The sequence below is a fragment of the Patiria miniata genome, unplaced genomic scaffold (assembly GCF_015706575.1).
Source record: "Patiria miniata isolate m_02_andy unplaced genomic scaffold, ASM1570657v1 HiC_scaffold_14, whole genome shotgun sequence".
NCBI lineage: Eukaryota > Metazoa > Echinodermata > Asteroidea > Valvatida > Asterinidae > Patiria > Patiria miniata.
In genome coordinates this window covers 13111270-13123803 of record NW_024037052.1, presented here as the reverse complement: position 1 = coordinate 13123803, position 12534 = coordinate 13111270, and the positions used below count along the sequence as shown (strand labels likewise).

General features: G+C 41.9%; 1 protein-coding gene across 3 annotated transcripts; it reads left to right on the top strand.

Moving 5' to 3' along the window:
• Window positions 1-4310: 4310 nt before the first annotated feature.
• LOC119722136 (zinc finger protein OZF-like) lies at window positions 4311-9565 on the top strand. Of its 3 annotated transcripts, none has more exons than XM_038192180.1 (3): window positions 4311-4394; window positions 5816-5848; window positions 7943-9565. In XM_038192180.1, exon 3 carries the CDS (start codon window positions 8012-8014, stop codon window positions 9401-9403), a length of 1392 nt encoding a protein of 463 aa, XP_038048108.1. In that variant the 5' UTR covers window positions 4311-4394; window positions 5816-5848; window positions 7943-8011; the 3' UTR covers window positions 9404-9565. The 3 variants fall into 3 exon arrangements, with proteins under 3 accessions (XP_038048108.1, XP_038048107.1, XP_038048109.1); XM_038192181.1 differs by lacking the exon at window positions 4311-4394 and adding an exon at window positions 4694-4708; XM_038192179.1 differs by lacking the exon at window positions 5816-5848 and having other exon boundaries at window positions 4315-4394.
• Window positions 9566-12534: the final 2969 nt, after the last annotated feature.

The window sequence follows — 12534 nt, the reverse complement described above, 5'->3', positions numbered from 1 at the left end:
CGGGTTGAACTCTCCACTGGTTCTTGTTCCTCAGTTCGTTCAGCTAATGACTCGAAGTTGGGTTGATCCTCTTGGATTTCTTAAGTGTCGTTTGCTGTCTCACCTTGTGGAACATCTTCTACAATTGAACACCATCTTCATCATCAGGTGGAGGCTCTTGTTCATCCTCGGTCTCCAGCTCCACAGGAATGCTATCTCTTCCTCCTGTTCACCATTTTATTTTCTCTGGGCCTGTGTAGATCTTCATTTTGTCATAATGCACAACCTTTAACTTTTATTTTGGTTTCTCCTGAAACCGGAAGGTCACATCTGATAACCTCTGTAAGGCAAAATACGGCCCAATCCATTTGAACTGGAGCTTTGGAGACGACCCTTTCTTGCGTGCAGTGTTGTGCAACCCTACAAACATTCCAGCTTGGATCTTGCTACCCAAATATGGGGATCATAGTTGCGCTTTTGCCTTCGACGATTCAACTTCATTTTGCTCTGACCTCTTTGGTGTGCCACGCTCATCTTCTGTCTCAGATTGTGAGCATAGTCAGTTGACAGGGGGTCATCACTGTCGCAAGGTAGCTCAGTAAAGGCGTGTAGTGGTAGTGTTATCTCCCGCCCCATAAGCATGGTGCAAGTTGACTCTCCAGGGCTTTCTTGAGCCGTACTTAGGTATGCCATCATCAAGTAGGCCAACTGGACATCCCAATCCTTCTGGTCTTGCTTTACAAACGGCCTAACCAAATTCATCAAGCTTCGGTTGAATCTATACTTGAACCTGTCGGATTTAGGGTTCCAGGTCGATCTCAAGCAATATGCACACTTCTTGGAACACAGCAGACTGGAAGTTCATGCCTTGGTTGCTGTGGATCTCCTTTGGACAGCCATATCTGCAAATAAATTGCTCCACCAGAGTTTCTGCTATGGTTGGTGTCTTTTGGTCTGGCAGTGCATCAATCAACTTCCTAAATGGATCTCCTACGACCATTACATACCCATTGTCTTAGCCGCTCCTGGTAAGGGGACCCATAACGTCCAGAGCGATTCTCTCTATCGGTGTGCCTACTGTGTATTGCTAGAGAGGAGCATGGGGTTTCTTGCCAGGTGATTTCCTCCTTGCACATACGGTGCATTGTCCAACTTGCGAATGCACATCAGCCGATGCTCCTAGTCTCCTACCCAGCCTTTGTCAGACTTAAGCTCGGCACTCACTGCAGACATGCTGTCTTACTACATGTATCATAGAGTTCAGGACACCATCCCGCAGGCATGACAGCAAAATCACTTGCAACTTGCATTGCCTTCCATCATTCGTTTCAAAGTGAGTTTGCTCCTGAATTGGCTGACCCTCTCACCGACTTGTACAACGCCTAGCTGCCTTCTTGAAGGAAAATTTCCCTCAGTTTGGAAGACAGCAACTATTGTGTCCATTCCTAATGAGAGGAATATATCAAGCTTTGACCAGCTTCGGCCAATCTCCCTCACACCGATTTTTGCAAGAGTGTTTGAAACCTTTCTCGCAAAGTGGATCCTCGAAGGCATTTCTTCAAAGCTGGATGTCAATCAGTATGGCAATGTCAAAGGCAGCTCCACTGTGCTCTATCTCGTGGACATGCTTAACTTTGTGCGTGAGGGATTTAATAAACCTTGTCATTTTGCTAACCTTTGTACCATAGATTTTACGAAGGCTTTTGATCGGGTGAACCATAACATTGTCATTCGAAAGCTCATTAAACTTGGAGTTAGACATTCTATCATTCCCACTGTCTGCAGTTTCCTCACTGAGCGTATGCATAATACTAAGCTCTGCGGCCATTTGTCAAAGACTCTGGTATTTCTTGTGGGGTTTCTCAAGGCACCAAATTGGGTCAAATTCTGTTTCTGATTTTGGTTAATGATGCATCAGCTGAAAACTGCAGACATTGGAAATATGTTGATGTGTTTTATATTATAATCGACTCTCGTTATAACATGGTCGATGGGACTAGCCAAATTACCTCTTTATAACAGGAATGTTGTTATAAAAGGACAGCGAAACAAAGAAACACAAAGAGAACCTGAGATTTGGGACCTCAGAATTTGCTCTTTATAAGCAGAACCTCTTTATAAAAGTGCTCTTTATAATGAGAGTCGACTGTATAAGCCTATAATATACCCACACCACAACCACGCGCACAGAAAAGTTTTTAAAAAGTTCTAGGGACTCTCAGAGTTTTTGATTTCACCAACTGACGCTGGTTAGCATAGACATACATGCAGGCCCTACGTATTTACGTGTAAAGGTTGTCGTTCTGAATCATGGTGCCAACCATTGGCGTCGATCGGTGGGGGGCGGGGGGACATGTTCCCCCAACTGTTTTCCTCCCTGACTAAATAACTGTAGCCTACATCAATTATGTACTACCGCAAAGCGTCTAGAATCCACCCCCCCCCTCCCCGAGGGGGGGGGGGCCTAAACTGAGCCCCGCCAACCCCACGCCGTTTAGGCTTCGCACTCGAATTTAGTTCTCATCAGGATACACATGTTTGTAACCCCCCCCCCCCCCCCCCCCCACACACACACACACACACACACAGTTTTTTTCACATACGCAGTGTGGACTTTCCTTTCTTTTCGTGTAGTTAAGGAACACCAGTGGAAAAACTCATTTTTCTCAAACTGTGAAAACTCTTTCAACCCATTTTTTTCCTATGATTCCCTTTAGTGTTTCTCTTCATTCTGCTACGGATAAACCTAACCCAAAAATGCCTCTAAACCTGTTTTCCAGAAATGGGGAAACAAAGTGTGGACGTGGGCAAGTCCACACTTCGTCGCTGCTACCTACATTATTTGGACGTGTTTTATTCGGAAGTCCACACTGCGTATGTAAGACAAGCTCACACCCACACCACCACCATACACACCCACACACACACACTTTTGAGAAGCGATTGACGCCCTTGGTGCCGGTGCCAACAGGCATTCATACTAGGACCTATACCAGTTTGGCCCGACCTCGTCCCCAGTGCTTACTTTATTTCCAACTTCGTTTCCAAGAGAGCAGGTAAAGGTGGGCGCGTACTGTTCAACACCCTGGGGACGAGGCTGAGTTTGGCCTGGCTTGATTTGTACAGTGCTTTGTGTGCTCTAGGGCCTACGAAACACTTAATCCGGGCCTGAGGTAGCCACTGGTATCTATACAATATATAAAAAAAAGTCACATGACTAAAACGGGAGGAATGCCTCCTTTTTCCGAAAATGTCCAAAGTTTGCCGAATTCATTTCGTCGACAATCGGATTGCGCCCGGGTATTTCCGAGTATAATAAAGGTTTTATTAACTGCCTAATTGCTTATTCCAAACTTAAAAAATGAGTGGATAAATAATATTCATTGCTTGCATTTAGAAAACTTGAAATTCAACAATGATTTTGTGCATCAAGAGTGCACTCGGATCGTGTACGAGGGTCGAACTTTTTGCTGCGTAGTACTTCTATTCCGTTACAGGGATTTTCCAAAACTCGGCATGGTCTTCATTCGGCTCCGCCTGCTAACAGTGCTATACTAGGGTGCCTAGCTTTGCGATTTCAGGGCCAGGGCAACAATAGTCAATGTTTTCTTTTTCGAAGCAAGTGATTTATTTTTAAAAAAAAATGATCGGAACATAATGACATTTAATGCTTTGAAAAAAGGCCGTCAATGTCATGTTTATTTTTAGCCTCGTTATGACCTTCAATATTTAGACGTGAGCGTCGGGAATAATTGTCACGCCTGGCCTCTCTTTTTTCTAATTTAATTAAGGATTTTTTTAAGGGAAACTGAAGTCCGAATTAAGTGAAGGGGGACAGGGGGACATGTCTTCCCGCACTTTTTGAAGGATGGGGGGCACAATATCAAATGTCCCCCCCCCCACTAGATTTCTGAACTCGTGTGTCTCATTTACAGGGCCCTATTACATAAAATGTATCTTTGCTAAGAAAATATTGGTTAAAGTGGTCAGAAATAGATCGCACAACAGACCAGGCTGGAATCAATTTTTTTCGGGGCCCTTAATAAGCGGGCCCCGAACCCCTCACCTATAGCTCAGATTAGCTGATTCAATTACTCCAACCTCGAAAATGATGTTTCAATGAATACCTTCTGCTAAAAAGGTTATAATCACGGTGGTCAGGAATTGCCTCAAATCGCACCACAGAGAGCACCTATATAGAATAATTTTTTTCGGGGCCCTTAGGCGGGCCCTGAACCCCAGGCCCACCGTACGGTAAGGGCTTCGCGCTCGATCCACACTCGCATTAGTTATGATCTGAGTTCTCATGTTCTGATCTGCGTGAAGCAACAACCGCTGAGCGTGAAGCGCGCCCTCTATTTAAACTAAAAAGGCGCGGAATTAGAAGCAGGCAGGTTGGATCGGGCGATCGGATGGTAAGATAATGGCTAATTTGTTGTAATTACGTGGTTTTTGCACATTCTTATGATTATAAGTATCTGTTTTCTGATTGACCATTTATCCTAGACCATATATCAAAGCAATGCTGTCGCCGAATTGATAGTTAAATAGGGGACGATCGCCAAGGTGTCGGAAATAGACGCATTCCTCTATGTTCTCGTCCTGCATCGTGTTTATGTGACTTGCCGTTGCAGAATGGTTCTAATTTGTTACTTAATGCATTTCTGGGAAAAAATTCCATACTGGATCACCACCTTTTTTTCAAGTGCCAAAAGTTGCATCCTTTATGGTTATTCCCTCCACTTTCCTCCTCTACTCTCACCCTCTCCTTTCCTTTATTTCTAGTATTATTATTAATCAGTCACTTTACTTACTTCGTCGAGATTCGAACCTCGGACTCTTGCTTGAAACACGAGACTCTTAACTGCTAGGCCGCGCACGATCACTGTTGCAATAATCAATCATTGGACGTATTTGAAGTAGCCATTGAAATAAACTAAATATTCATGAGAAAATAAATATTCATAATGATGTATTGCACTATCATTGGCTGGCTCATGCGACGTCTACTCCTAGAACTATGAGGCTCCACGTAGTGGAGCCTCATACTTCATAGAGTCAGAACCCCGCAAAATTGTTGTCAGCACAAAACACTAATTAAGTACAAAAACGTCCATCCCAACCAAGCTTTTTCCCCACACAGTTTGCCCCTAAACTCCGTACAATACCTCATGACATACTCACGTTATGTGCACCCAACAAACATCGGTGGATTCTGTCGGTTTTTCGGCAAAAATGATGAAAAATATGCCTTTTCCGCACTGAGCCAACCTGACACTTGAAACGTGCACGCGTGCAGAATGATCGCAGTCATTTTCAGGTTCGATCGCTCGGAGCGCGCCGCGGGGGGTACGTACTTGCACTTGTACGCATGCGCATACTATCGTTCCGCTCCGTGACCATACCCCCCGCGCCCGCGGCTCAGTGCGGAAAAGGCATATTTTTCATCATTTTTGCCGAAAAACCGACAGAATCCACCGATGTTTGTTCGGTGCACATAACGTGAGTATGTCATGAGGTATTGTACGGAGTTTAGGGGCAAACTGTGCAGCGGTTCTGTGGGAAAAAGCTTGGTTGGGATGGACGTTTTTGTACTTAATTAGTGTTTTGTGCTGACAACAATTTTGCGGGGTTCTGACTCTATGAGTACGTGGAGCCTCATAGTTCTAGGAGTATGCGACGTCATGGTTGTTGATGTCATGCGTATAACGTACCGCTGTCTTTTAGCCACTCAATCAGTTTTGACTGGCTGCTTCAACTTAGTTTTGCACGACGTGTGCATCCAAAATGTGCTCTAAAAACACATTTTGCCTATTTTTTTTTCGCATTTGCACAGCTTCCTGGATTCCTCTTGGGTGAAATCACAAAGGTGAGGTGAAAATTGATGTGTTTGGCAGCAGGTAAAGTGGTGAGCCAGTATGGACATTTTCCCCATTTCTATTCCCTTTGCTTGTAATCTTACAGACCGCACACAAACTTGGGAAAAAATGTTGCAACCTGACGCCACTTCTGTGCTTGTGTACAAAGTCTATGGAGAGTCAAGAAAATTAGGCTAGGCCCTATTTCCTAACAAAATTGGAAATATTTCTCAGTCCCAGATTCATGTCTTATCATCATTTTTGCAACGAATGACCTTCATTGAGATTATATATATGAAGAAAAAAGCGCCTTCAGGTTGCAACATTCTTTCCCAAACTTGCACCCAAGTACCTTAACGATAACCGCTGTACCCAATTGATTTAAGCCTAGTCCGAGTAACTTGGACCCAACCTATCGCCTTTTTTAACATTTGGACATGGTCTGGCGATAGTAAGGTCCAAGCTAATACCGCGAGCTGGACAACACCGTCCCAAAAACCAACATTTTCCAACAAAAAACATCAGATTTCACCCTCAAAATGTCTTACAAATTACTAGATATGCCACCTGAGGTACAAGTAGACATCGATGATTAAGATGGATGTACTGAAGTTTACTTACGATCTGCATGAAAAGTGAAATTTCTCGTTCAATTCCGAGAGCTCCCCTCGCGATCGTGAACACGTTACATTTCCGACTCGTGTTAATGTTTGAACGATGCGATGTGGTCATCATGCCCAGCGTACATTCAACGGTCCCTGTATCCCGAGTGCGATTCCGTTACCGAGCGCGATGCATCGATTATGATAATGAGTAGACTGGATCTCGTTTGCAAACATCTATAGAAATTTTGTGAAAGGCTTTGAGTTTAGCTTTCCAAGGACCTTTGAGCTTAGCAATATGACATTATGGCCTTGACCCCATGATGATCTTTCACCCCATTTGGGTCATGTGATATGTTGGGGCTGGGCTACTGATACTTTTGACAAAGTTTGGCTAAAATCGATCAAAATATGTGGGAGCAATAGACAATGACATGTGAACATTTGCTACTAACTAAGTAACTAACAGTACATGTACGTGTAGAGCTGAGAGTTATACATGTACATGTATAATAAGGGAATAAATGTGTACTCCGGAGGTTTTTATCACTCTGTTTAAGACCACTTAGAGTCTGGGTATTGATAATTACCCGAGCCGGAGGCGAGGGTAATTATCAGCACCCAGTCTCTAATTGGTCTTAAACAGAGTGATAAATACCGACGGAGCACATATTTATTCCCATTCATAAATACCTTTTCGGTAAAAAAAATTCATATATTTCGTTCAAAACATCCAGATTTTGTCCAACAAATTCACTTTATGCTTTTTGAAACATCCCTCTTGTAAAATAATGGTGTGTTCAGCTGGCGAGTATAAGATGTAAACAACCCTTTTATGGAGATTGACGCGCGCGTATCATGTTCTGCGCGATGTCGCGCAGAACGCACCTGGCGCGTTGCATTTTGAATTTAGAACTATAAAATTCTGACTCCCTGGTAGTGTTGCGCATGCCTACGTGAGGATTGTGAACGTTCAACCAATGAAACGATAAGATGCACTGGATTTTTAGTAGTCCACATTTTATTGTGACACTGCAAAAGTGTTTAAGACCAGCTAGCCATGTCTTTATCATCCGTTTAAGACCCGACCAATAGGAATGCGTAAACTGTCTTAGGTATTTATGAATCTAAATTATAAAATAGGCCTACCGCTTGAGGCTGAAAAAGTCATTTTTGAATGGAACTAGTAAAATATAGAGGTGTCCTAGGCTAAACCACTAGTTTTACCTTAACTAAAAATAAACAAAATGGACTTCCTCTGTATTTGTGAGCTATACCCTAGAACTATGGGGGCAAGGACCCCCATAGTAACTTGTGAGCCACCCAGGAATGCGTGCTAAATTTCCTGAAAAGGCCGATGTTCCCTGAAATCAAAATCCTTACTGTTTGTCCACTTGTTATTCCTACAGTGGAAGCTACTTACCCTACATATCTAATTCTATTTTTCTTCTTTATATTTAAAACCAAATCAACTATTGAAACTCTATTTTTTTTTGTGTGTAGATTGTGTTCTCCAAATACATGTACAAACAAACATTAAACAGAGAAAATTGGTCTTGCGACATCTGAACGATGTCAATTAAGAAGAGTCGCCCAGTGTGTGACCAGCAGAAGTCTTCCATTGGACCAGACAGAGAAAATCCAACCAATGAAGAGTCACAGGGCTGTGATAGAGGAGCTGTCCACAGAATGGAGAAGCCGTATGTGTGTGAATTTTGTGACATGGGGTTTATAACTCATGACCAACTGACATGTCACAGACGAAGACACACCGACGAAAAGCTGTATGTCTTTGAAGCTTGCGGTAAGGCTTTCTTCACAGCCGCTGAGGTGGAACGGCATAGTCCCATTCATACCGAGGAAAAACCATATGGATGTGACATTTGTGGCCAGAGTTTTGAACAGACAGCGTACCTGTGGAGACACCAGAGTGTTCATTTGGAGAAGCCTTATAAATGCAGCATCTGTGAAAGAGCTTTCACAAGGCAGGGTCATCTTCGCAGGCATCAGAAGGTCCATGCAACAGAAAGACACGACTGTGGCATTTGTGGCCAGAGTTTTTCACAGACAAGTGACCTTGTTAGACACCAGAGTATTCATTTGGAGGAGAAGCCTTATAAATGCACCATCTGTGACGGAGCTTTCAAACGGCAGGATCATCTTCGCAGGCACCAAAAATTCCATGCATTAGCCAGATCAAACGTATGTGACATTTGTGGCCAGAGTTTTGCAAAGACCGCGTACCTGTTGAGACACCGGAGTATTCATTTGGAGGAGAAGCCTTATAAATGCACTTCCTGTGACACAGCTTTCAGACGGCGGGATAAACTTCGCAGGCACCAAAAAGTCCACGGAACAGGAAGACCATACGAATGTGACATTTGTGGCCAGAGTTTTGCCCGGGCAAAGTACCTGTCGGTACACCAGAGTGTTCATTTGGAGGAGAAGCCTTATAAATGCAGCATCTGTGAAAGAGCTTTCACAAGGCAGGGTCATCTTCGCAGGCATCAGAAGGTCCATGCAACAGCAAGACACGACTGTGACATTTGTGGCCAGAGTTTTTCACAGACAAGTGACCTTGTTAGACACCAGAGTATTCATTTGGAGGAGAAGCCTTATAAATGTACCATCTGTAACAAAGCTTTCTCAAGGCAGGATCGTCTTCGCATGCACCAAAAAGTCCATGCAACAGCCAGATCAAATAACTGTGACATATGTGGCCAGAGTTTTGCGAACATAGCGTACCTGTCGAGACACCAGAGTATTCATTTGGAAGAGAAGCCTTATAAATGCACCATCTGTGACGGAGCTTTCAAACGGCAGGGTCATCTTCGCAGGCATCAAAAATTCCACTCAACAACAAAACCGTACCAATGTGACATTTGTCACAAGAGCTATAAAGACCAGCGATCGCTGACAAGGCACCTCCGGTCACACACAGAGGAAAAGCCACGACATTTGTAGTGGGGTCCGCCCGATAGTTCGAAGGTTCTTTGGTCTGAAGGTTCATTAGTCCGAAGGTTCATTTGTCCGAAGGTTCGGTAGTCCTAATTTAGAAAAAGGTTAATTAGTCCGAAGGTTCAATAGTCCGAAACGAAAATGAGGTTCACAAGTCCGAAGGTTCATTATTCCGAATTGAAAATAAGGTACAATAGTCCGAATCGACAATAAGGTCCGAAATTCCCATAAGAGGGGGTTCGATAGTCCGAAAATAAAAATAAGGTTCGTTAATCTGAACATTTGATGCAATAGTCCGAAGGTTCATTAGTCAGAAGGTTCACTTGTCCGAAGGTTCATTAGTCCGAAGGTTCATTTGTCCGAAGGTTCGGTAGTCCTAATTTAGAAAAAGGTTAATTAGTCCGAAGGTTCAATAGTCTGAAACGAAAATGAGGTTCACTAGTCCGAAGGTTCATTATTCCGAATTGAAAATGAGGTCTGATAGTCCGAATCGACAATTACGACCGATAGTCCGAATCGACAAGGTCCGATTGTCAATTCGGACTATGGAACCTTATTGTCCATTCGGACTATCAAACCCTTTCGTCTATTCGGACTATCGAACTATTAAACCTTCGTCTGTTTGGGGACTAATGGACCCTTCGTACTATCGAACCTTCGGACTATTAAACCTTCGGACTATTGAACCTTCAGACTAACGAACCTTCGGACTACTGACCCTTCGGACTAAAGAGCCTTTGGACTATCGAACCTTCGGACTACCGGGCTGTAACCTTTGTAGCAAGGGTTTCAGGAGAAAGCAGCACTTTGTGCGCCATCAAGGGACACACACTGATGAGCATCCACGGGTGATGTTTGCAAGAAAAGCTGCTGAATGAAGAAAAATCTTTAAACGCACCAAATAATTCACGCCTATATGCACTGCCAAAATCTTATCCCTATGACATGTTTTTGTAGCAGATATTTTACAAGTAAGATTTTCCTGTGACATACAAAAAGAGTTCATTGTTATGTCAACACCTTTATGAAGGTTGGTTTACCCTATGAACCCATTTTTATATTTGGGGTTTGGTGTTTCTCTTGTTTATTTCTTATAAAAAAAAAAAATTATTTTATTTTTTTAATGCTAGGAACCCACTTTTGTATTTGGGGTTTGGTTTTTCTCTTGTTTATTTCTTATAATTTTTTTTTTTTATTTTTTTTTTAATGCTAGGAACCCACTTTTGTATTTGGGGTGTGGTGTTTCTCTTGTTTATTTCTTATAATGTCCATTCAAAACTCAGCAATTGAGTCAGTGCAAGCAAATTGCATTAGTAGCTTTTAAAAGACATGCATGCTAAGTACAGTATTAGTCCAAAAGAGTTTACATGTTGTTTTATAAATACATGAAAAGACGATAACAAAGTTAACTTGATTTTACAGCATCTCATGTTTGACATTTGACATGGGGGGGGGGGGGGTGGAGGGGATTAAAAAAAGAGAGGGGGGGAGTAGTTGTAGAATGCGAAAACAGCAAGAAATTGGCATTCATTCAAATTACAGTGATGTCCGACATTGTTTATATTACTGAATAAACTGAAAGATTTTAACCTGAAAATTGTCTTTTTAGATGGCGCAGAAACTTTGGTTTTATGTCAAAAGTGTACCTCATATTAAAGATATAGTCCATCATTTGTAATTTGTGCATTTTGTTCGTTTGAAGCAACAAAAGTGTTCAAAATCGAATGAAGGATACTGAACAACTAACCTGATGAAGTTTCAGCTCGGCTTCAGCTGTATATTCCGAGAAAAACAGCATTCTAGGATCTCAATTTCAAATCGAAAGTTGCTGAATCATGTTTTGAATTGGGCCTGAATTCAGTGTCCGAGACACGTTCTCACTGAGCCGATTGCAGCTACGCGATGTCGCGCACTGATCCGACGAATTATAGCAGCGCGCGTGTGTGCGCGTCATGCCAATGCTTGCGCGCGCTTCGTGAATAACAAAACGAACTACATTGTACTAATTTACATTTTCATACGGTGCGTCTTAAGACGCACCGTTGGAAAGGCCTTCTTTCGTTGATTACTTCAAAATGACAGCTTGCCAGAAAGAAAAATTTCAAAGGGAGTTTAATAGTCCACTTACTATCTTTCAACCAAGTATGTTTTTCAACAATAATTACGCCAGTTACTTTTCGGATTGCTGCAAATGATGGACTATAGCTTTAAGCTTTTATCATTGTATTTGATGCAAGTTGCAGGTTTTTACACAGTAATCTACTGCCAGCAGCTGACAATGAGCTGTAAGACAAAAGAAACCTCTGTTGCAACACTGATTCCTAAGCAGTGATGCGCAAGATATTCCTTCTGTTGCTGTATTCCATTCTTTATGTATGAAAATTAATTTGAAACAGTAAAATGTGTTTCAAAAAAGTTGTGTTCATGATATCCTATCTGAAGTTTGTGTCCCAAGAGCATCCAAAAGCCCCCCCCCAAAAAAAGCTCCATTCTTAATTAATTCCATGACTTAATTGTGCATTGGTTAAAGGTAACTTTTGACAGCAGCTCATGCTTTGAGATTTTTATTCATTGTACACTGTGTCTGAGATTTTTAAATGTTAAAGGATAATTTGGATTTTTAAACTTCCTCATCCTAATATCCCAAATTATATTCCAAATTTCACTGTGGATTCTTATTCCCTTTCCGAATAATGTAGCCTTTCCCTTCCCACCATATGTCCTTTTCCCCTACCACTCACCCAATTTCTTACTGCATCTTAATGTGCTAAACATGTAATTGTTGATTTGCAATTTTATCAATTTTGGGGTCCTTAAATTTAGCTTATCATTTCTAATAGTATAATTGTAATGATTACTTTTTAGTATTTTTAAATTAATGCATTATATATTGTTACAGCTTCACACAATTCCGCTATAGGTGGCGAGAAAGCTGATTTAATAAACCAATTATGACTGAATGAATAAATTCTTCCACATTAATATGTGTTTTTGTTCCATCAAACACTGACATTAATGTAGCAAACGTTAACTTGAATTCACCCTAAAAAAGTCTCTGAAAATGGAAGAAATGTTCCAGAATATTGTAAATTATATATTATCACGGTAATTAAAAAAACCTCAACAGAAGTGAAATA